The 25720-nt window shown below is 37.1% G+C and overlaps 1 protein-coding gene across 2 annotated transcripts; it reads left to right on the top strand.

Moving 5' to 3' along the window:
- Positions 1-1052: 1052 nt before the first annotated feature.
- Positions 1053-25035, top strand: PLRG1 (pleiotropic regulator 1). Of its 2 annotated transcripts, none has more exons than XM_044224648.1 (15): positions 1053-1160; positions 2441-2547; positions 3573-3715; positions 4396-4449; positions 5280-5373; positions 5569-5656; positions 8332-8433; positions 9662-9754; positions 11839-11988; positions 12072-12173; positions 12711-12813; positions 14106-14214; positions 21841-21980; positions 22474-22667; positions 23269-25035. In XM_044224648.1, exons 1-15 carry the CDS (start codon positions 1152-1154, stop codon positions 23326-23328), a joined length of 1548 nt encoding a protein of 515 aa, XP_044080583.1. In that variant the 5' UTR covers positions 1053-1151; the 3' UTR covers positions 23329-25035. The 2 variants fall into 2 exon arrangements, with proteins under 2 accessions (XP_044080583.1, XP_044080584.1); XM_044224649.1 differs by lacking the exon at positions 1053-1160 and adding an exon at positions 2834-2905 and having other exon boundaries at positions 2457-2547.
- The last annotated feature ends 685 nt before the right edge of the window (positions 25036-25720 follow it).

Raw genomic sequence — 25720 nt, 5'->3', positions numbered from 1 at the left:
GTAGAAACATGACCTTAATGTTTGATTAATTAAAAATCAATGAATTTCTAATGAGATTATCAATTCATATTGCTATACTTTTGGGAAGATATTTTTCCCCTTTCAAAGAATGTGCTGTATGTTCTGGGTAGATCAGTGGAATTGATTAGGTTAAGGAACAAGCAAGGCCAGTGAAATGTTTATCGAGTTTACAAGTGTCCATCTCCATCAATCTTTCTTTTTACATAGAAAAGTAATGGAGCAGGATTGACAGAAAACTGCATTTTACCTGAGTAAAAAAACAAGATAAAATACCGACACTTAGGCACCAAGATGTATATAAATAAAAATGGCTCAAGTCTGCAGTCGCGTCTTTCTTCCACCAGTTTTGAAAAGCTGTACCCTGGCATTGTTGACGCCACATTAATTACCAGACAACTAGGACACGGCCAAAAATTATGCAGTTTTGAGATATTAAAAAAAATCTACGAAGCGTAAAATAAATTTGGGGGCTTGCTATTTAATGCTAAACCAAAAATCTATGCCAACTTTCTCAAACTTTGCAATATTCGACAATATTCATTCCCTCAGCAAGTGTTAACTGGACAGTCTAAGTGGAATTGCTTTTAGGAGCTAAGGCTACAAAGGCGTCAAAATGCTTCCAGACAAGTCTGGCCAAGTAGTGGAAGCAGGCGACGTAAATCACAGAGATGAGTCCCAAAATGACAGGACCATTTAAGTTTTAGGGAGGACCGGGATTCGCTCGCTCCAGACCCTTCCTAGAACTGGTTCCTTAGGTTCGCTGGAAAAAAAAAAAAAATTAAACTTCGGGAAATACAGCGCAAACAATCATATCGCTAAACCAAACTATTGAAGTCTTACAATAAGGCAGAAGATGCCATTTCAAGACTTCTACGGAGATACGAGTGAGACCCTTACGTTACGAGGTACTAAGAGCCTCCTACCTCGGGGCCAAGGCCACGCCCCCGAAGAAAAAGGCCCGCTTCTCGGTCCCAGAAGGCCGTCGGGCGACCAGTACGCGTGCGCGGATTGCGTCACCTCCGGCGCCAGGGCGGTCGATTCCGGAAGGGACTGCACAGTTGTGGCAGCGGTTTCTGTGTTGAGAATTAGCGTTTCTTCTCTTTTGGAGCAGCGCGTTGTACGGCAGCATCATGGTCGAGGTAAAGTGACCCTTGGGCCCTGAGGGGTCGTTCACATCTGGAATGTGTTTCTTTGGCGGCTGACGTGGGAGAACGAGGGTGTTTGGCGTTTGGGGAGAGTAGAGCCTGCGAAGGGAGGCTCTCTGGCCGAGGCCGGGTAGTCTCTTAAGCTTTTCTGGGATAGAGAGAGGCCGGATGGGAGCGCTAGCTGGAAGTTACTCCCGGGCGAGAAGCCTGAGAGAATTTCTCAGTTCTTATTTACCCTTGAACTCGGCAGTGCTTCTGGATGCGTTGAATTCACCGTCTGCAGAATAGCGCCAATGGTTGTGTCCTAAAAGACTGGCAGCCCTCTCTGGTGTTAACTTTGTGCCTTCCTTCAGCTCTTCCCCAGGACAACCTGCCATTTTGAAGTTTTGCATCAGCTGTTCTGTTAGCCAGCCTTGTCCACTTTATCTCAGAAACATTTCTTGATTCTTGTCCATATCCACTGTCTTCCCCTTAATTCAGACCAGCATCATCTTTTGTCTGGACAAGTGCATTAGTTTCCTTCTGTTGTTCTCGCTTCCATTTTAGTTACACTCTCCCCCCTTCCGCAGTTTGTTTGGCTTAAAAGCCTTTTTTGCCCGATGTTATTAGAGCAAAAGTGTAGACTATTACAGAGATTTTTTAAAAATTCTTAATCTGATGTGGATTTTGTCTACCTTTGGAACCTCATTTCAGCATCACAGTCCACCTTCCTATGGAGCATACACAGTTCTCTTGGAGCTCCTGCTTCATTGTTCTGTGTACATGACATTTTCTCTCTGCCTGGATTGTTCTTCCCCTCCTGTGCACAAGGCTACCTCTCTTCTTAACTAATACCTCAGAGAGATCTTTCATAACTATCCTAAGTTCTTTCTCTGCCTCAGCCCCTTGCTTGTGTCCTTCGTAGCACTTACTAAAATGTGTTGCCTATTTTTGTTTTCTCTTGAGCACTGGGACCATGGCTGCCTTTTCATCATTCTTTTGCTAGCTTCTAGCACAGTACCTGCCAGACACATAGTGGGAGCTCAGTAAATATTTACTGAATAAATGATTAAGCTCAGGCATCCCTTACTGGTATACCAGGGGCTCTGGCCAATGTGGAGTTTCCTCTACTTCTCTGAACTTGACTCCTATAGCTTGCTACAAATAGCTGTGGTGAGTGGTACAGAGTTTTTTACATATTTAAGCATGTAAAGTGTATAACTAATTTGACTTTAATTTGGGTTATGATACGTGTAATTTGTAGCTAGGTATGTGATTCTGTTCTTTCTTTCTAGGAGGTACAGAAACATTCTGTGCACACACTTGTGTTCAGGTCATTGAAGAGAACGCATGACATGTTTGTAGCTGATAATGGAAAACCTGTGCCTTTGGATGAAGAGAGGTAGGTATTGTTCCTTTTCAGTTGCTAGAATATTTAAACTTCTGATGTTGGGGGAAGAGAGCAGGGAGAGGGGGACTTTTAAAGATTAGTGAGTGGTACTAACATAGGATATCTATTCAATAATGAATGGTGTTTGGGCATGATTTAAGCTGATTTAACTTTTTTTTGGCCTTGTCTTTCACAGTAAAAAACCCATTAATTAATTGCATTTATAAATACCCAGTAATTAGGACAGTCCCTTTTAGGTGTTATATTTTATAATCAATCACTTTGTATGTGCTTTCAGCTTCCCGCTGCTCTCAGAGCCTTGCTGAGCTGAAATTGTACCTGGCCAGTACCTCTACTCCCATCTTTTCTCGTTAGTATGATGAAGATTTTTGAGTGGTGGCATATTTTTGGTTCTACATCTCTAGCTCCAGTCTGGGATTGCATTATGTGCAGTGTTCCTCCTTTGTCCTTTACCCTTTTAAACTATATTTAATTCCTAAGACAAGCATTTATATTTAATTTATAAAGTGAGCTACTCTTAAAATTAATATAGTAAGTGCATTTCTTTTAAAAAATATTGGACTAATTAAGTATGTTGATTAGTTCTAATTAATCTTTTTAGATACATCCAGTAAAGATTATGATAGAAGCTTTTACTATAGTTTTATATTTATACATTTGAAGGAAAGTATTTTGACTTTGAGGTTTTTACAAGGATATATTAGTTTCAATATATTTTTAAGTCAGACCCTTGGTAATTTATCATGAGAGGTTTTATATTTATTGGTTAATAAACTAAAATGTTACTACTTAGACTTAATGGATGCTATGTGGTGGATTGTGAACAAAAGTGTGGAAATGCACTTCGAGCTTTTTAAAATACTGTTTAACTTTAAAAACTTCATAGAATTTTCTTCTACATGATTAGGCAAACCTAGCTGTTTAAGTACTTACGTTTCTTGGCTGAGTATATTTCCATAGGTTAATATATTTAAAGAACTCAGAGATACATTCTTATGTTCATAATTTTTAAATAGTCACAAACGGAAAATGGCAATCAAGCTGCGTAATGAGTATGGTCCTGTGTTGCATATGCCTACTTCAAAAGAAAATTTTAAAGAGAAATGTCCTCAGAATGCATCGGATTCATATGGTCATAAACAGTATCCTGCCAATCAAGGTGAGTATGCATTATCAAAAATATCAGGACTTTTATTTTAAAAATGGAAAAATGAGATGTTTTACTGCCTGTCCCAAAAGGACTGATTAGAGCCGTATCCTATTGAACAACTGTATTGGTATTATAATGGAAGTCTTGATTTCCTCATTGGAGTAGTGAGTGAGATTATTGGTTTGGTGGATTTTTTCTTATCGGAAATAAAAAAGTGATAGAATAATAATGACAGAGATTCTTAGGATATAGAGAAGGTTGCAGTGGAGACTAAAGGAAAAATTTCTAACCCATAGGAAGACCATCTGTCTATTTTGGCTATCATTCATAAAGGTGATATTAAGCACTGAAATTGCAGTGAATAAAGATAATCTAAGGTTCCAGAGAAGTCATTTGCTTAGAAGAAAAACCAGAGTTGGTTGTTACTTGATGGGATGATCTCTCTACAAGCCACTATAATTATAAAGCTTTTTTAACATCATATTAGCAAATAGTCAAGGAAATTTCCTATGTACATGTTCCTCAGAAGTCAAAACAAAAATCAGTATATCTTGGTTCTGAACTTAGGGTTTAGTTGGGAAAATTTGAGCATTTTAGTTGTTAATTTAATATGCATTAAAAGAGATGATGCTTATATATATGATAAATTTGCCACTGATGATGATGATGATTCCTCTTCCTTTTTTAAGGACAAGAAGTTGAATATTTGGTGACAGGTACACATCCATATCCACCAGGACCTGGTAAGTGAGCTGTTATATACTGGAAATATCTTACAGACATTTCCATGAATGAACCAGTAATGTGATTCTAATTGCCTATAAAATACAAGATAAGCTCAGTAGCCAGACATCCAGGCATACCTTTTTAGATGATAGTTAACTAATACTCAGTTTCATATCATTTCATTCAGCAAACATTCCTAAACATCTAGATTTTTTTTCAGGAGCCATGCTAGGAATTTAAAGACAGTAAGACTGCTCCAGGCTAAAAGATGCTTATATAGAGGTTTAAACAGACATGTTATTATCACTAAACTTAAAAGAGTGATAGAAGTGTTAGTGTAGAAGCAGGTGTGATAAAATGTCCACTAGGTATTTGTGTGTGTAGACAGCTGGCACATAAATGGAGTGGCTAGTATAATGGTGTGGAGGACAAAAAGTTTCCAGTTATAGGTTCTAGTGATTTTAGAAGATGGAATTACCACATTGAAAGTAAAGGCATGTTGCTTCTTGTTTAGTAATTTACATTTATTCTTGAAAACATTCTGTTAGTATTTGGGAACAGCTTAATTTTTATATCTTAAGGTAATGTCTCAAGACAATAGAAATTTAACTTTACTATCTTGGATATGTTAATACCAGGTTGCTTGTGGTTAAATCCAATTTGAGTTATCTGATTTTAAATTATATTTATTATAAAAAGAAATAAAAGACAAAAAACATCAGAGAAATTTTTGTAATAATCATCACCTGGAGGTAATCACATGTTTTCTTCCAGTATTTTATTTTAAATCCCTGTAAGTGAAATCAAAGATAGCTACTAAAAGGAATTGGTTTTTTTTTTTAAACAGGAGTTGCTTTGACAGCAGATACTAAGATCCAGAGAATGCCAAGTGAATCAGCCGCACAGTCCTTAGCTGTGGCATTACCTTCTTCTCAGACCAGGTATGAAGTATTACGCTTACAATTATACAGATTTTGAAAGCCTAATTCTGTGTTTACATTTTTTCTCATTTTAAGATTTCTTTATAATTATGTGTTATATGACATTTTCCTTTATCATTGCATACAAAATTTGTGATTCTGCACAACACATGACTGAACACAGTTACTTAGAATATGACATTTCTTTTGCCTCAGGGTTGATGCGAATCGTAATGCACCTGCTGGAGGTGAATACCGACATCCAGGGGCTTCTGACCGTTCACAGCCTGCAGGGATGACTGCAGTAAGTTTTTCTGTGTCAAATCACGCTGCGGATTTCCAACTTTTGGAACTTGTTGCCTTATTTCCTTTTATCCCAAGAGTCTTAGGTTAAATATTAAGTAAGTGAAAAATTTCCTTGCTTCTCATTAGATAACAGCTGACTGAGCCAATTAATATTTCATAGCCCTAAAATTTAAGTTGCTAGTGATTTTGCATATCGTTTAGAATTTAAAACTCAAATTCTGTGTCTGTTGCACATTGTGTCTAACACTTAACGTTGATATAGTGTGATGTTACTCTTTGTTGTCCACTATTAAAAATATAAGGAATGCTATTCTGAAACGTGTATTAGTATGTGTTAGATAGGAAAGTCTCTCTTTTTTTAAACTCTTAAGTTGGTTTACACAATTTGAGTTTTGTGCTGTTAGTAATGTAATATTCACAGGCTGTGCAGGTAGTATCTTATAAATGAATATTTAGAAATATGGAAGTTTATTTGTAAGTTAAATGGCAGCTAATGTTACTGGTGAAAGTAATTATAAAAAGAGTAACTGTGAAAATATCTAGTTTATCTTATCAGCTGTCACTTGAGTAACTGCAGGCTAAATGAATGAATTTGTGGTCTTTCCACCACATTTCTTCTTTTGCCTCCATTCATAGATCTCTGCCCAGGCTTTCTGTCTCCTAAGGAGGAGGTAATATAAGCTTCTTGATGGTAGGAACTTACGGACTTAAGTATTTTTTGGGTGGATGGTTGGATGTTAGTAGTAGATGGTACATCAGCTAGAATACCTTTTAAAATATTAGTTAAACTTCTCCAAAGACAAGGGAAAAAAGGCAAAAATGAGCTATTGGGACTTCATTAAGATAAAAAAAATTTTTTTTTTAATATTTTATTTGTTTACTTGACAGACAGAGATCCCAAGTAGGCAGAGAGGCAGGTAGAGAGAGCGGAGGAAGCAGGCTTCCTGCTGTGCAGAGAGCCCGATATGGAGCTCGATCCCAGGACCCTGGGATCATGATCTGAGCCGAAAGCAGAGGCTTTAACCCACTGAGCCACCCAGGTGCCCCCAATAAAAAGCTTTGGACAGCAAAGGAAATAGTTGACAAAACCAAAAGACAATCTACAAAATGGGAGAAGATATTTGCAAAAGTTTTATCAGATAAAGGGTTAGGATCCAAGATCTATAAAGAACATAGCAAACTCAACACCCAAAAAACAATCCAGTCAAAAAAATGGTCAGAAGACATCAATGGACGTTTCTTCAAAGAAGACATACAAATGGCCAATAGACACATGAAAAAATGCTTAATATCACTCGGCAGCAGGGAAATACAAATCAAAACCACAGTGAGATACCATTTCATGCCAGTCAGAATGGCTAAGATAAACCACTCAGGAAACAACAAATGTTGGAGAACATGTGGAAAAAGAGGAACCCTCTTACACTGTTGGTGGGAATGTAGGCTGGTGCAGCCACTCTGGAAAACAGTATGGAGGTTTCTCAAAAGATTGAAAATAGAGCTACCTATGACGCAGCATTTGCAATACCAGGTATTTGCCTCTGAGATACAATGTAGTGATCCAAAGGGGCACCTGCACCCCAGTGTTTATAGCAGCAATGTCCATAGTAGCCAAACTCTGGAAGAGCCCAGATTTCCATCAACAGATGAATAGATGAAGAGTGGTATATATATAGGTATGTATATATATCTATATCTATATCTATATATATATAGATAGATAGATATAGTGGAATATTACTCAGCCATCAAAAAAATGAACTCTTGCCATATACAATGACGTGGATGGAGCTAGAGAGTATTATATTAAGAGAAATAACTTGGAGAAAGTTACCTAATTTTATTCATGGAATTTAAGAAACAGAAGAACATTGAGGAAGGGAGGGAAAAATAAAACAAGATGAAATCAGAGAGGCAAACATAGGAGACTCTTAACCACAGGAAACAAACTGAGGGTTGTTGGAGGAGAGGGGGAATGGGGTTAATTGAGTGATAGGCATTAAGGGGGACACGTGATGTAATCCGCACTGGGTGTTATATACAATTACTAAATCACTGAACTTTACCCCTGCAGCTAATAATACACTGTATGTTAATTAATTGAATTTAAATTAAAAAAAATACTACTTAAATGTTTTATTTTAAATAAATAGTTTCTCCCTTTTGCTTAAAGTCCATAATGTGAAAATACAACAATGAAAGGCAGTGACATTAATCCACTTACAATTATTCAAATAATAATAGAAGCTTACATAGAGCATTAGAGTAGTTAACACTATTTTCACAGTAACTGTTTGAGGTAGGCACTGTTACTTCCATGTTACAAAGCAGGTACAGAGGCTATGTAATTTTTACTTACAGCCAGTCAGCTAGTAATTAGCAGAGCAGGGTTTATGAAACCACACACAGTGATATGTGCTCTTAAGTCTAATGTTCTGCCTCTGAGATTTTTTAATTGATACTTAAAATTAACATGGAAAATATAGTTCTGAATTGAAGTCTCACTTATGCCAACATTTTCTATTTATGCCATATTTTAATTGTCTTTTCCTCTTCAATTAAGAGAAAAAAAAAAACTCATAAATCCCCTTTCTGAATTTTTCTTCTTTGAATGAATGTGAAATATTAGGTACAATGTCTTTTTAACAGTAGTGTAATCTGTTCTATATCTAGGCCGTTATGGAGGCTGGCAATGCCAAGAACTCTGCACTGATGGCTAAAAAAGCCCCCACAATGCCGAAACCCCAGTGGCACCCACCGTGGAAACTCTACAGGGTGAGTGAATATGTATATTACTCCACTGTAGGAATGATTATTGCTTTCCACTTACTAAGAGCTCAGGAATAGAATATGGAAGAAGAGGAGTGAATATGAGAACTGATAAAGTGATCTGAGATGGGATGTGGGAAGGGTTTTAGGCACAATCTTAAAAGACATCTTAGAAGGAGACTTAAGTAAAAGCCATGTACATATTTCCTGTAAAATAGAGTATAAAAGGTTGACAAAACTATTAAAACATGGAGAACAGATGAAATATTTTCTAAGCATTTGAAGTGTTTAATGTGAAGGTCAGGAGGAAGAACAACATATGATGATATTTCTTTGATTATTCTATTGATTATCTTTTCAATTGTAGTAAATTTAAATGATTCAAGGGTCACCTGGGTGGCTCAGTTGTTAAGCTCTGCCTTTGGCTCAGGTCAGGGTCCCGTGGTCCTGGGATTGAGCCCCTCATTGGTTTCCCTACCCAACTGGGAACCTGCTTTTCCCTCTCCCTCTGCCTGCTGCTCCCCCTGCTTGGGCTCTCTCTCCTCTCTCTCTGGCAAATAACTAAAATCTTTTAAAAAATAATAATAATAATTCAAAATGTACTAGATCTGAAATGAAACATATATAGTAGGAAAACCATAGCTACACAAAATATATACGTTGAATTTTAGTTCTCTAGTTACATACTAAATGGATTTTTTTTTGGTGTACATACCAAGTAAATTTTAAGAGACATATAAATTTGGGTAATCACTGCCACAGTCAGTGTATAGAAGTTCCAACACAAAAGAAACAGTCCTGCGCTATTATTTTATAGTCATACCATTCCGTACCCCTGGCAACTGTTCATCTATTATCTATACTATAGTGGTGTTTTTTTCAATTTTGTTATATAATGGAATTACACAGTATGTACCTTTTGAGACTTCCTTCCTTCTTTCTTTCAGCTTAATGCCTTTGAGAGTCCGCCAAATTGTGGCATGTATTAATATATTCCTCTTTATTGCTGAGTGGTATTCCATTGTATAGCTATGTCATAGTTTGTATCTGTTTACTGATTGAAGGTAATTTAGTATTTATAATTCTAAAATCTATTTGTTAAATAATTGTATAATGTATTTGAAGATACAAGGAGGGGCTGTTCAAACTTGACTTATGCATCATGAGTTGATATTGAATAAACTTTAACTTAACCTCTAATGAGTCTGCCCATTCTATGTTTTGTTTTATACAGGTGATTAGTGGGCATCTTGGCTGGGTTCGCTGTATTGCTGTAGAACCTGGAAATCAGTGGTTCGTAACTGGATCTGCTGACAGAACTATAAAGGTAATATGAGGAAGAAAAAGAGTTTATGACTTTGTATTTGCTACATAAATTTAATCTTTTATTTTTACTGGAATTGCTTTTGGAGTTCCTCTGATTTCTTAGACCTGAGTATGGAATAAAATTTATTATCTTTATCAGTTCAGTGTTATAAGTATGTTTGGAAAGTGGTATTTAAATAACAGGTTTTTTTCCAAACAGTACATACTCTCTATCTACCACTAATACCTTGATATTTAACATTTTTTCAACTCTGGTTATAGAATTCAAGCATGCTTATATATGAAAAGTGTAGAAAATACAGAAAAGTATTAACACAGACCTATACATAATCCAACACTGTCAGATAATCTGAACAAATTTCTTTTTAAGTATTTATTTCTGTGCCTATGTGTCATTACATTTCCTTCTGCGCTTTTTTATATGTGTATAAATATGTATCTTTAAAAAATCATGATGGGGGCGTCTGGGTTGCTCAGTCAGTTAAGCGACTGACTCTCGGTTTCAGCGTAGGTCCTGATCTCAGGGTTGGGAGATCGGGCTCCACGTCAGGCTCTGCACTCAGCATGGAATCTGCTTGAGACACTCTCTCTTCCCTTTGCTCCACCCACCCTTCCCCTGTATGCACGCGCTCTCTCTCAAATATTAAAAAAAATACATAAATTTAAAAAATGACAATCAATATGTAATTTTGTACTCTGCTTTTTTTCTACTTAATATATCAGAGGCATATTTTTGTATAAAAAATGAACATTTTTTAAATGGTTTCGTGATGTATCATTTAGATAATCTATACTCTTCCTGTTGTTAGACATCAAAGTTTTAGTGTATTGATTTTCACTATCACAAGTACTGCTGTAGTTTTTGTGCGTAAAGTTTTTTGCTGTATTTTAAGTTATTTTGTTATGATAGATTCTCAGAAATGGAATTAATGGGTCAAACATTTTTGAAGTTGATACCCAAAGTACAAATTACTTTCCAAAATGGGTGAATTGTTATTTGCAGTATATGAGAGGATCCTTTTCAACACACTGTGTATCTTTAAAAATATCTACTAACATGTTAAGCAGAAGTGGTTATCTAATCTTTTTAAAACTGTCCATAAAAAATTTCTAGTGGGGTTGAACTTTTGATACCCAATAAAGCTGCTCTTAAGGTTTTCAGCATGTATATATTTTTTTATTGAAGTGTGATTGATGTACAATATTATGTTAGTTTTGGGTATTCAACATAATGATACTCTATTTGTGTATATTGTGAAATCACCACAACAAATCTAGTTAACATCTGTCACCATACATAGTTACAGAACTTTTTTTCCTTATAGTGAGAACTTTTAACATCTACTCTCTTAACAACTTTTAAATATGCAGTACAGTATTATTAACTATAATTGCCAGGCTGAACATTATATCCCTATGACTTACCTATTTTATAACTGGAAGTTTGTACATTTGACTCTTTACCCATTTCACCCACTCCCCACCCTCATCACTGGCAACCACTAATCTGTTCTGTGCATCTGTGAGCTTGGTTTTTTTTGTTTGTTTTTAGAGTTCACATATCAGTGAAATCACATAATATTTGTCTTTCTTGGTCTGACTTACTTCACATAGCATAACACACTTGAGGTTTATCCATATTGTAAATGGCAAGATTTCATTCTTTTTCATGCCTGAATGATCGTCCATTTTGTGTGTGTGTGTGTGTGTGTGAGTGTGTGCACGTGTGCACACACACGCATTTTTAAAATCCATCCATTGATGGACATTTAAATTGTTTCTATAGGGTTTTGTTGTCTTTTTTTTCTAAGTTGTTGCCATCCTTGCTTAAGTTAATATGGTATTCATACTTTCATCATCTGTCATACCCTTTTATATGTTAAGATTTTGTTACTTATTGCAAATAATTTCCCAGTTTGAATGTGTTTTTTAATTCTCTTTCCCCTGCTTAAGAAGAGAGATTAGTGGGAGATTATTTTGAATATTTTTGAAGTTTTTTAGGTTCTGAAGATTTAATTTTAACCTTAAGACTCTAAAAATTTGCTTTGAAATAATTAAGAAAAATTAAATATTCTTTCATTGCAGATTTGGGACTTGGCTAGTGGCAAATTAAAGCTGTCATTAACTGGGCATATTAGTACAGTGCGTGGTGTGATAGTAAGCACACGGAGCCCTTACCTCTTCTCCTGTGGAGAAGACAAGCAAGTCAAATGCTGGGATCTCGAATATAATAAGGTACGTTTGGAGTTAAGGATTTAAAACATTAAGAACCACTGGTTTTCTTTATAGATATTTTAACTCTCTTGCTTTATTTTTAGGTTATAAGGCACTATCATGGACATCTGAGTGCAGTGTATGGTTTGGATTTGCACCCAACAATTGATGTGCTGGTGACCTGTAGTCGGGATTCCACTGCACGGGTAAATGAAATAGAGCTTTGTGTTTCTTTGTAAACATATTGCATCTTACACTATGCATATTTGGTCAAGGAGTCGTATATTATTTGTTGGAGTATTAAAGATAGTTGTCTTCACCAGCAATAGCCCAGTCCCTCAGTTTCTTGGCATGCATGTTTTCCTACCTTCATTTTCAGTGCTGTGGCTTCATCATGTTTATTATTAGGAGTGCCCTGCCTCTGAAGTGGGACACTCACACATTCTATTCCATCACTGCAACAGTTTCCATTAGCTCTTTCCTTCAGTAGTCTCATTATGCCCATTTGTAACACTTTCATTACCCTGATCTTTTAGTTGTTTGTTTTTTTGTTTTTTCCTGTCAGTTGCCTCCAGTCTACATTCCCCATCCAGCTTACATATAATTATCTTTTCTTTGAAATGATTTTTCATTCCATTCAGGCATGGTTGTCTGGTAAATTCCCAGCCTTGAATTGGTCCAGTTACCTGCCTAAGATATGAATACCTGTTCACCCTGATGGTATGTCTCTTGTGTTTTTACAGATTTGGGATGTAAGAACTAAAGCCAGTGTACATACATTATCTGGACATACCAATGCAGTTGCTACAGTGAGGTGTCAAGCTGCAGAACCACAGATTATTACTGGTATGATTGATGCTAAGTTTACAGATTGATCAGAATGTATTATGATTATACATTACACTTTTTTTTTTTTTTTTAGTCAAGGTGCTATTTTTTTTTCCAATTTATTTATTTTCAGAAAAACAGTATTCATTATTTTTTCACCACACCCAGTGCTCCATGCAAGCCGTGCCCTCTATAATACCCACCACCTGGTACCCCAACCTCCCACCCCCCCGCCACTTCTTTTTTTTTTTTTTTTTTTAAAGATTTTATTTATTTATTGGACAGAGAGAAATCACAAGTAGATGGAGAGGCTGGTAGAGAGAGAGAGAGAGAGGGAAGCAGAGAGCCCGATGCGGGACTCGATCCCAGGACCCTGAGATCATGACCCGAGCCGAAGGCAGCGGCTTAACCCACTGAGCCACCCAGGCGCCCCCCCCCCCGCCGCCACTTCAAACCCCTCACATTACACTTTTCATATTCACTATGATTCTTGCTTTGTTACAGAGGTACATTGTATTTGATTTTTATCTCATATTCTTTACATTTCATAGGATATATTTACCTATCATAAACTATGTCATACACAGTGTCATGTAATGTCTGACTAGAAAGTGGTGCTGTGAGATACATTCAGACATTGTTTCATAGTATCAAAATTACTAGTCTAGGAAACTGAACTAAAAGACAAAATACCCAGAGACCAATAACCTTTAGAGCTGGTTTGAGTCTTGTTTTGCTAATGGTAAGGTTAATAATAGACCTTTAAGAGTAGAAAATAATTTATTCACTTAATGTATTTTGTTAATTAAAAATCATTTGTTTTAGGGACGCCTGGGTGGCTCAGTTGGTTAAGCAGCTGCCTTCAGCTCGTTCATGATCCCAGCATCCTGGGATCAAGTCCCACATTGGTCTCCTTGCTCGGCAGGGAGTCTGCTTCTCCCTCTGCCTCTGCCTGCCATCTGTCTTCCTGTGCTCGCTCGCTCTCCCTCTCTCTCTCTCTCTCTGATAAATAAATATAATCTTTAAAAAAAAAAAAATCATTTGTTTTTTTTCCTTCCCCTATCATTAGGGGAACTACTGGTGTTTGTTCTAGCTGTTCAGTTGACAGTGTTTTAAGCACTTACTGCATTTTTTTTAAGTATTAAATTTAAAACCAACCTATAAGTTTGGAACTGTAAAGTAATGAGCGAGGAGTTGGTATGACTTTCATGTAGTATGTATGTGTCTATGGAAAACTGATTCATATGTTATGTTTAATTTTTGCGTAATTTTCTTGGTCTATATTTTATGGATGTGTGTTTTTATTATAGGAAGCCATGATACAACAATACGATTATGGGATTTGGTGGCTGGAAAAACAAGAGTCACATTAACAAATCACAAAAAATCAGTCAGGGCTGTGGTTTTACATCCAAGACAGTAAGTACATTTTCTTAATTAGCTTGTCTTTTTTCTTCCATTTTTAGAATAAGTATAGAAATACCAACATTAGTGCTACTTTGGTAGCTGTTTAGCCATTGTCATTTCCAGGCCTGTGCTACTTACGAACATGGATTTCTTTCATTTTTCTTGTGTAGTATTTTGCTTCATGACCTATATATAATGAGGAAAATTTTCCACAAGGTGAAAAATGAGAGTGTCAGATGAAACCATATAAATAAATCATGGCTAAAAGCTGCATGTCAGAGTAGAGACTAATAGAAAATGGATTTAGTGTTTGACAGAAATGTTATTGGATACTGAGATATACATAGAATAGCTTAATTCTTTTTTTTTTCCAATTTATTTATTTTCAGAAAAACAGTATTCATTATTTTTTCACCACACCCAGTGCTCCATGCAAGCTGTGCCCTCTATAATACCCACCACCTGGTACCCCAACCTCCCACCCCCCCGCCACTTCAAACCCCTCAGATTGTTTTTCAGAGTCCATAGTCTCTCATGGTTCACCTCCCCTTCCAATTTACCCAAAAGCACATACCCTCCCCAATGTCCATAACCCTACCCTCCTTCTCCCAACCCCCCTCCCCCCAGCAACCCACAGTTTGTTTCGTGAGATTAAGAGTCACTTATGGTTTGTCTCCCTCCCTATCCCATCGTGTTTCATGGATTCTTCTCCTACCCACTTAAGCCCCCATGTTGCATCACCACTTCCTCATATCAGAGAGATCATATGATAGTTGTCTTTCTCCGCTTGACTTATTTCACTAAGCACGATACGCTGTAGTTCCATCCATATTGTCGCAAATGGCAAGATTTTGTTTCTTTTGATGGCTGCATAGTATTCCATTGTGTATATATACCACTTCTTCTTTATCCATTCATCTGTTGATGGACATCTAGGTTCTTTCCATAGTTTGGCTATTGTGGACATTGCTGCTATAAACATTCGGGTGCACGTGCCCCTTTGGATCACTACGTTTGTATCTTTAGGGTAAATACCCAGTAGTGCAATTGCTGGGTCGTAGGGCAGTTCTATTTTCAACATTTTGAGGAACCTCCATGCTGTTTTCCAGAGTGGTTGCACCAGCTTGCATTCCCACCAACAGTGTAGGAGGGTTCCCCTTTCTCCGCATCCTCGCCAGCATCTGTCATTTCCTGACTTGTTGATTTTAGCCATTCTGACTGGTGTGAGGTGATATCTCATTGTGGTTTTGATTTGTATTTCCCTGATGCCGAGTGATATGGAGCACTTTTTCATGTGTCTGTTGGCCATGTGGATGTCTTCTTTGCAGAAATGTCTGTTCATGTCCTCTGCCCATTTCTTGATTGGATTATTTGTCTTTGGGTGTTGAGTTTGTTAAGTTCTTTATAGATTTTGGACACTAGTCCTTTATCTGATATGTCGTTTGCAAATATCTTCTCCCATTCTGTCAGTTGTCTTTTGATTTTGTTAACTGTTTCCTTTGCTGTGCAAAAGCTTTTGATCTTGATGAAATCCCAATAGTTCATTTTTGCCTTTGCTTCCCTTGCCTTTGGCGATGTTCCTAGGAAGATGTTGCTGCGGCAACAGAGGAGAGGTTGCTGCCTGTGTTCTCCTCAAGGATTTTGATGGATTCCTTTCTCACATAGAGGTCCTTAATCCATTTTGAGTCTGTTTTTGTGTGTGGTGTAAGGAAATGTTCCAATTTCATTTTTCTGCACGTGGCTGTCCAATTTTCCCAACACCATTTATTAAAGAGGCTGTCTTTTTTCCATTGGACATTCTTTCCTGCTTTGTCAAGGATTAGTTGACCATAGAGTTGAGGGTCTATTTCTGGGCTCTCTATTCTGTTCCATTGATCTATGTGTCTGTTTTTGTGCCAGTACCATGCTGTCTTGATGATGACAGCTTTGTAATAGAGCTTGAAGTCCGGAATTGTGATGCCACCAACTTTGGCTTTCTTTTTCAATATCCCTTTGGCTATTCGAGGTCTTTTCTGGTTCCATATAAATTTTAAAATTATTTGTTCCATTTCTTTGAAAAAGATGGATGGTACTTTGATAGGAATTGCATTAAATGTGTAGATTGCTTTAGGTAGCATAGACATTTTCACAATATTTATTCTTCCAATCCAGGAGCATGGAACATTTTTCCATTTCTTTGTGTCTTCCTCAATTTCTTTCATGAGTACTTTATAGTTTTCTGAGTATAGATTCTTAGCCTCTTTGGTTAGGTTTATTCCTAGGTATCTTATGGTTTGGGGTGCAATTGTAAATGGGATTGACTCCTTAATTTCTCTTTCTTCTGTCTTGTTGTTGGTGTAGAGAAATGCAGCTGATTTCTGTGCATTAATTTTATATCCTGACACATTACTGAATTCCTGTACAAGTTCTAGCAGTTTTGGAGTGGAGTCTTTTGGGTTTTACACATAGAGTATCATATCATCTGCGAAGAGTGATAATTTGACTTCTTCTTTGCCGATTTGGATGCCTTTAATTTCCTTTTGTTGTCTGATTGCTGAGGCTAGGACTTCTAGTACTATGTTGAATAGCAGTGTTGATAATGGACATCCCTGCCGTGTTCCTGACCTTAGTGGAAAAGCTTTCAGTTTTTCTCCATTGAGAATGATATTTGTGGTGGGTTTTTCATAGATGGCTTTGATGATATTGAGGTATGCGCCCTCTATCCCTACACTTTGAAGAGTTTTGATCAGGAAGGGATGCTGTACTTTGTCAAATGCTTTTTCAGCATCTATTGAGACTATCATATGGTTCTTGTTCTTTCTTTTATTGATGTGTTGTATCACATTGACTGATTTGCGGATGTTGAACCAACCTTGCAGCCCTGGGATAAATCCTACTTGGTCGTGGTGAATAATCCTTTTAATGTACTGTTGAATCCTATTGGCTAGTATTTTGGTGAGAATTTTCGCGTCTGTATTCATCAAGGATATTGGTCTATAGCTCTCTTTTTTGATGGGATCCTTGTCTGGTTTTGGGATCAAGGTGATGCTGGCCTCATAAAATGAGTTTGGAAGTTTTCCTTCCATTTCTATTTTTTGGAACAGTTTCAGGAGAATAGGAATTAGTTCTTCTTTAAATGTTTGGTAGAATTCCCCCGGGAAGCCGTCTGGCCCTGGGCTTTTGTTTGTTTGGAGATTTTTAATGACTGTTTCAATCTCCTTACTGGTTATGGGTCTGTTCAGGCTTTCTATTTCTTCCTGGTTCAATTTTGGTAGTTTATATATTTCTAGGAATGCATCCATTTCTTCCAGATTGTCAAATTTGTTGGCGTAGAGTTGCTCATAGTATGTTCTTATAATAGTTTGTATTTCTTTGGTGTTAGTTGTGATCTCTCCTCTTTCATTCATGATTTTATTTATTTGGGTCCTTTCTCTTTTCTTTTTGATAAGTCTGGCCAGGGGTTTATCAATTTTATTAATTCTTTTAAAGAACCAGCTCCTAGTTTCGTTGATTTGTTCTATTGTTTTTTTGGTTTCTATTTCATTGATTTCTGCTCTGATCTTTATGATTTCTCTTCTCCTCCTGGGCTTAGGGTTTCTTTCTTGTTCTTTCTCCAGCTCCTTTAGGTGTAGGGTTAGGTTGTGTACCTGAGACCTTTCTTGAGAAAAGCTTGTACCGCTATATATTTTCCTCTCAGGATTGCCTTTGTTGTGTCCCACAGATTTTGAACCGTTGTATTTTCATTATCATTTGTTTCCATGATTTTTTTCAATTCTTCTTTAATTTCCCGGTTGACCCATTCATTCTTTAGAAGGATGCTGTTTAGTCTCCATGTTTTTGGGTTCTTTCCAAACTTCCTCTTGTGGTTGAGTTCTAGCTTCAGAGCATTGTGGTCTGAAAATATGCAGGGAATGATCCCAATCTTTTGATATCGGTTGAGTCCTGATTTAGGACTGAGGATGTGATCTATTCTGGAGAATGTTCCATGTGCACTAGAGAAGAATGTATTCTGTTGCTTTGGGATGAAATGTTCTGAATATATCTGTGATGTCCATCTCATCCAGTGTATCATTTAAGGCCTTTATTTCCCTGTTGATCTTTTGCTTGGATGATCTGTCCATTTCAGTGAGGGGAGTGTTAAAGTCCCCTACTATTATTGTATTATGTTGATGTGTTTCTTTGATTTTGTTATTAATTGGTTTATATAGTTGGCTGCTCCCACATTGGGGGCATAGATATTTAAAATTATTAGATCTTCTTGTTGGACAGACCCTTTGAGTATGATATAGTGTCCTTCCTCATCTCTTATTATAGTCTTTGGCTTAAAATCTAATTGATCTGATATAAGGATTGCCACTCCTGCTTTTTTCTGATGTCCATTAGCATGGTAAATTCTTTTCCACTCCCTCACTTTAAATCTGGAGGTGTCTTCTGGCTTAAAATGAGTTTCTTGGAGGCAACGTATGGATGGGTTTTGTTTTTTTATCCATTCTGATACCCTGTGTCTTTTGATTGGGGCATTTAGCCCATTAACATTCAGGGTAACTATTGAGAGATATGATTTTAGTGCCATTGTATTGCCTGTAAGGTGACTGTTACTGTATATTGTCTCTGTTCCTTTCTAATCTACCACTTGTAGGCTCTCTCTTTGCTTAGAGGACCCCTTTCAGTATTTCCTGTAGAGCTGGTTTGGTGTTTGCAAATTCTTTCAGTTTTTGTTTGTCCTGGAAGCTTTTAATCTCTCCTTCTATTTTCAATGATAGCCTAGCTGGATATAGTATTCTTGGCTGCATGTTTTTCTCGTTTAGTGCTCTGAAAATATCATGCCAGCTCTTTCTGGCCTGCCAGGTCTCTGTGGATAAGTCAGCTGCCAATCTAATACTTTTACCATTGTATGTTACAGACTTCTTTTCCCCGGCTGCTTTCAGGATTTTCTCTTTGTCACTAAGGCTTGTAAATTTTACTATTAGGTGACAGGGTGTGGGCCTATTCTTACTGATTTTGAGCGGCGTTCTCTGAACCTCCTGAATTTTGATGCTCGTTCCCTTTGCCATATTGGGGAAATTCTCCCCAATAATTCTCTCCAGTATACCTTCTGCTCCCCTCTCTCTTTCTTCTTCTTCTGGAATCCCAATTATTCTAATGTTGTTTCGTCTTATGGTGTCACTTATCTCTCGAATTCTCCCCTCATGGTCCAGTAGCTGTTTGCCCTCTTTTGCTCAGCTTCTTTATTCTCTGTCATTTGGTCTTCTATATCGCTAATTCTTTCTTCTGCCTCATTTATCCTAGCAGTGAGAGCCTCCATTTTTGATTGAACCTCATTAATAGCTTTTTTGATTTCAACTTGGTTAGATTTTAGTTCTTTTATTTCTCCAGAAAGGGCTTTTATATCTCTGGAGAGGGTTTCTCTAATATCTTCCATGCCTTTTTCAAGCCCGGCTAGAACCTTGAGGATTGTCATTTTGAACTCTAGATCTGACATATTACCAATGTCTGTATTGATTAGGTCCCTAGCCTTCGGTACTGCCTCTTGTTCTTTTTTTTGTTGTGAATTTTTCCACCTTGTCATTTTGTCCAGCTAAGAGTATATGAAGGAGCAAGTAAAATACTAAAAGGGTGGCAACAATCCCAGGAAAATATGCTTTAACCAAATCAGAAGAGATCCCAAATCGTGAGGGGGGATTTCTCCCCGCTCACGATTGGGTGAGGGATCTCCTCTGATTGGGATCTCCCAATCTCTTCTGATTGGGATCTCTTCTGATTTGGGGATAAAAAGAGGTTCAAAAAGAAAGAAAGAAAAAAAAGAATTTAAAAAAAGCGATTGAATTAAAAATTCAATCAAGAATTTAAAAAAGAATTAAAAAAAGATTGAAGAGATTGGGATCTCTTCTGATTTGGGGATAAAAAGAGGTTCAAAAATAAAGAAAAAAAAGAAAAAAGAATTAAAAAAAGAAACGAATAAAGAAAAGTATAAAAAAGAAAAAATATATATATATATTAGATAAACTAGTTAAAAAACGTTAAAAAAGAAAAGGGTAAAAGTTAAAAAAAATTTTAGCAGAAGAAGAGAAAAAAAAATGAAAAAGAAAAAAATTAAATTAACTGCAAGACTAAAAAATCACAGGGAGAAAGCCAGGAGTTCCGTGGTTTGTTTTCTCCTCCTCTGGAATTCTGCTGCTCTCCTTGGTATTGAAACTGCACTCCTTGGTAGGTGAACTTGGTCTTGCCTGGATTTCTTGTTGATCTTCTGGGGGAGGGGCCTTCTATAGTGATTCTCAAGTGTCTTTTCCCCAGGCGGAATTACACCGCCCTTCCCAGGGGCCGGGCTGAGTGATCCGCTGGGCTTTGCTTTCAGGAGCTTTTGTTCCCTGAGCGCTTTCCGTAGAGTTCCGGAGGACGGGAATACAAATGGCGGCCTCCTGGTCTCCGGCCCCGAGGAGCCGAGAGCCCGGGGCCCCGTTCCCCAGTGCGCCCTCAGCGAACAGCTCCTAGTAGCTCCCGTCTCCCTGACCTCCGGCCGCGCTCCGAGCTCACCGAGCTTGCGACCGGTTCAAGGCAACACCGAGCTGCGAGCTTACTGTCAGCTCTATCTCTGCAGCCGGCTTTCCCGTTCCAATATCCGCAAGCTCTGCAACACTCAGACACCCCCGATCCTTCTCTGACCCTGTGAGACCTGAGGCCACGCTGACCCCGCATGGGCTTCGCCCCGGTTTAGCCTCTAGAGCGATGTCCCTCAGCGGAACAGACTTTTAAAAGTCCTGATTGTGCTCCGTTGTCCCTCCACTTGCCGGGAGCCGGCCCCTCCCACCGGGGTCTGTCTTCCCGTCGCTTTGGATTCACTTCTCCGCCAGTCCTACCTTTCAGAAGGGGGTTGTTTTTCTGTTTCTAGAATTGCTGTTCTTCTTCTCTTCGATCTGCCGATGGATTTGCAGGTGTTTGCAATCTTTAGATAAGCTCTCTAGCTGATCTCCTGCTAGCTGAAGTAGTCTCAGCCTGCTACTTCTCCGCCATCTTGATTCCTCCCCCGAATAGCTTAATTCTTAAGGAGGAAGTTAGTATACATAGAAAAAAAGTAGAAACCCTGAACATTATAATCAGGGTGTCCATAGGTGCAGCATAAGATCTCAATCTGTTCCTTGTATCATATCACCCTGACACTTTTCTGGCCACATTGATTTTTTTTTTTCTGTCCTCTCCCTCTTATCCATTATTTCCTTCCTCCCTTTCTGTCTTCCTTGCTCCCTTTCTTCCTCTGGTTCACTTCCTTTTTCTCTCTCTTCCTCTTGCCATCTGTTTCTTCCATTCATTTCCTTTCTTCATAGAGCCCCCTTTTGCTCTGTCCAGAATAGTTTCATAACCCCTTGCCCTTAATGTGAATCTAGAGGTTTGTACATTTGTTTCTTTAGCTCAGTGGAGAGCATTGGAGAAAGGAGAAAGATTAATCTAGGACTTAAAATACATTAAAAATAATTTGAAGATCTGATTTAACTTGGAACAGATGTCTTCATATTTTACCTCTTAGTACGACAATAATATTTTGATCCAACTATATAGATCCATAACTACACACGTAGAATATAACCATAAAAAGCTTTCTGAATTCACCATTTTACTTAACTCGGTTTACTTAGTCGTGAATTCTTTATCATCTTATTTCAGTTATACATTTGCATCTGGCTCTCCCGATAATATAAAACAGTGGAAATTTCCTGATGGAAGTTTTATTCAAAATCTTTCCGGTCATAATGCTATTATTAACACATTGACAGTGAATTCTGATGGAGTGCTTGTTTCTGGAGGTAAAGTAAGATTTTAATAATAAATGTGTTTTAGTCTGTCATTTTTTCTTTTAGTAAATGAGTAAACATTTATAAAATTTCTAAGCCATCCCACCTAAGTATTATAGCAGAACTTGCCTGATTAATGTGTATTTGGACGTTCCTATGTGTGTTCATGCTTGTTTGTCATACATGTATCATATTTCATAGTTTAGTCTTCTTTGAGTTCCCACGTGATAAATCTAACCTATTCACGCTGAGAATTACCTAAATTTTGGTTATGTATTCCAGAACTAGATAGCATTTTGTGATGCTTTTTGAGCTCTATAATAAATTCTGGATTAGCCACAAATGAACATAGACAAACCAATATTAAGAGAAGCTGGATTTCCTGTGTCTTATAACTCTATTTAGTCTTTATGGTCATGGTGCCTGACTCATGGATGGTGCTTAAATGCTTGCCAAGCTGAATTGTTCAAAGGATACCACGTTTAATTAGATTTTTTCCTTTAAGCTGACAATGGCACTATGCATCTTTGGGACTGGAGAACTGGCTACAATTTCCAGAGAGTTCATGCAGCTGTGCAGCCTGGATCTTTGGACAGTGAATCAGGAATATTTGCTTGTGCTTTTGATCAGTCTGAAAGTCGGCTACTAACAGCTGAAGCTGATAAAACCATTAAAGTGTATAAAGAAGATGATACAGCAGTAAGTTTACTATTTCACATACATTTTGAAGTAAAGTAAGTCAACCATACCAATTTTGCAAGTACTTCTCATTTTAAAGTTATTGAAATTATCAGAAAAAGAAAATGATCTTTATAGTATTAAGGTATTTGTCATCTTGAATAATGTCTGCTCATAGATTTCTGTATTGGTTTTGTTGATGCCAGTGAGTCCATAGATTGTTTTAGTTAATCTTTACTACAATTAACTGGGGAAAATCTTACATCAAGAATAACCACAAACAAATTGCTATGAAAATTAACTTTAAAATCATAAGCATTGGTATTACTAGAATACCTAAATACTAATTTTATTAGACTTGAAAAATCATGAACTGAATTTGTAGTGAACTCATTCATTCTTTATTAGGTTCAGATGATGCAAAAGTTTGTTAGCTATTCCTAAAATTGTTAAAGAACTACTAAATATGTAATGCCAATCAATATAATACATAAACCAATATAATACATAAACCAATATAATAATATAAGAATAGATGCCTTATTTTTGTTAGGAAGAGAGTTCTTAATATAAAGCAAATTAATAATACTTTGTTTTAACTTCTTTAATTTTCTGTTTCCAGACAGAAGAAACTCATCCAGTCAGCTGGAAGCCAGAAATTATCAAGAGAAAGAGATTTTAATATGGCATTATTTTCATGGTGGCTCCTTTTTTTTTTTTTTTTTTTTTTTTCTTTAAAAAAAAAAAAAGCTTGGTGTTGATGAGACTATCCAGTCATTTTGTGTTCTGGTTAGGAATATAAAGCAGAAACTCACATGCTTAAATGATTCCTGTTTCATATTTTATAATGAACTGCCCCCCCCATGTTGTTATTTCCAAAATAAATAGAGATCCTAGGAAGTAAGATGCAGATATCAAGCCTATGCAGTTTTGCTGAACATGACTATTCTAAAAGTAGAATTGTCACTTTTATTAAAAGACCTTTTTAAAAAAAACTTCAACTGCTTACCATAATAAGGACTTGTTTCAAGGGGAGCAGTTGCATTTTGGTGGGAGGGGGGGCTTTGTTTTTGTTTTCGCTTTAGTCCTTTAAGAATTAGTATCCGACTAATAATTGGGGATTAAAGGATTAGAAGTCTTACTTATGTATGTTTATTCCACAGACAATTTTTTGAGTGCATGTTCTACAAAATTCTGCACTGGATGCTGTTCAGGAGATAGCCAAGTAAGATCTATGTCCTCCATCACCCCAGTTAGCTTATTACAGAAGTGCTATAATAGAGATAGAGGCAAAAAGCTGGAGTAGTGCAGGAAAAGACCATCACTTTTTCCCAGAGAGCATTGTGGAAGACTTCATAGAGTCCGGGTATTTGAGCTGAGTCTTGAGAGGGCAGAGAGGGAAACTGGTATCCTAGGATGAGGCATACAGTGAATGAAACCACACCTGTAAAACAGGGTGTGTTCTAGAAGCAAAGAATTGTTTGCTGCTGTTGATTAATGAGTACAGCTGGTTGGTGGTAGAGAAAGCACGTTTGGAGTTTGGATTTTATTCTACAAGCAGTAGGATACCAATATAGGTGTCAAAACCTGGACGGATTAATGAGATACCAGTGGAGGTATTGGATGCTGTGGCTAGCAAGGGCTGCAGTCTTAAGACTTTCTGGAAAAGTGTTAAAATTGCTAATACCTATTCCTTATGGTAAATAGGAGTTTTCAAAACCCTGCCCTTAGGATCCTAATTCCCCATCAGTCAAGAAACTGTGTCCACCTTCACTTTCTGTAGTTAGAAACCACAGTTACACAACTGATACAGATTTTTATTCAAATTTTAAAAAGCACCATAATTTTGAACAAGCATTTCTAAATTATATATACCCCATCTTGCATGCTGTAGGTGGGAGTATTATTTTATAATCTGTAGGAGGGTTTTTCAGAGTATATTGAAAATGCTCAAAGCGTTTGGCTAATTCTTCATTAAAGATATTAGGAAACTGCCCAATATGAATAATCTGACAAGTTTACTGCACCTTTATTCTTTAATTATTAAAACTAGCTCAGATGTCCTATCAGTAAGGGATGGTTTAATAGATTATGGTACATTCATGCAATTTATTTCTATCCATTAAAAGTGAGGAATGTCTCTGGACTTATAATAAGGTGTCCAAACTTTACTCTTAGGTAAAAGTTGTGGAAACATTTTTTTGTAGATTAACTTGTTAATGCTTTAAAAAATAATGGGATAGTAATACCACATTGTTAACAGTGGCTTTGTGAGGGAGTAAAATTGTGGGAGAACTTTCATGATTGGCTTTATATATTTCTATAATGTTTTAATTTTCTATAAGCATGTATTTTGTAAGCTTAAATAAAGAAATCCACTACACTTGCATCCCTGAAAAATTCTCATATGCCTTCTAACAGGAGAAAAATAGAGCTGAATAGGGTCCCATCCCTAAAGGCCAAAAAGAAATTTACTGCTAGTACAAGGAGGTGAAAAAGATAGCTTTTACTCTCCTGCCTAGCAAAGCTTCAACTGTTGTTTATTATGCCCTCGTATCAGATTCTGAATAGCATTTAAGAAATCCATTTCCCTGCTTCATGCTATCTTGTATTACGGTGTTCTCAGATTCTCTTGCAAAAATTGCATCTACTATGTGCTCATGAACCCTGTGGAATTTTAGGCAGAATTTCATGCTTGTGCTCCCTTTTTTTTTTTTTTTGGCCCACTTGATAGAGCCCCAACTCAGGATAAGCCCAAGTCTCTTACTGTGCCTCTCTTATGTATACCTAAGCTGTAGAATGTTACCAGAGGAAACCTGCTGTGCTAACTGGACTCATTGTTTATGACCACATACCTCAAGTGGGCCATTAACAGTGACCACACAGACATTTGTATAATTCGTGTCTTCTACCTTCTGTTGCAAAGAATGAACTCTGCCCACCTAAAAACAATTTCCAAATGTATAATATCACTAGACTTAACATTCTATTCTAAGTATGCACTTACTCTATTCCCTTTTATAGCCAAACTCCCTGAATTTTCTTAACTTCCTATGTTCCTCACTTTCCATTCT

The sequence above is a fragment of the Neovison vison genome, chromosome 11 (assembly GCF_020171115.1).
Source record: "Neovison vison isolate M4711 chromosome 11, ASM_NN_V1, whole genome shotgun sequence".
Lineage (NCBI taxonomy): Eukaryota > Metazoa > Chordata > Mammalia > Carnivora > Mustelidae > Neogale > Neogale vison.
The sequence above is the reverse complement of the archived record's forward strand: the minus strand, read 5'-3'. Positions and strand labels throughout refer to the sequence as shown.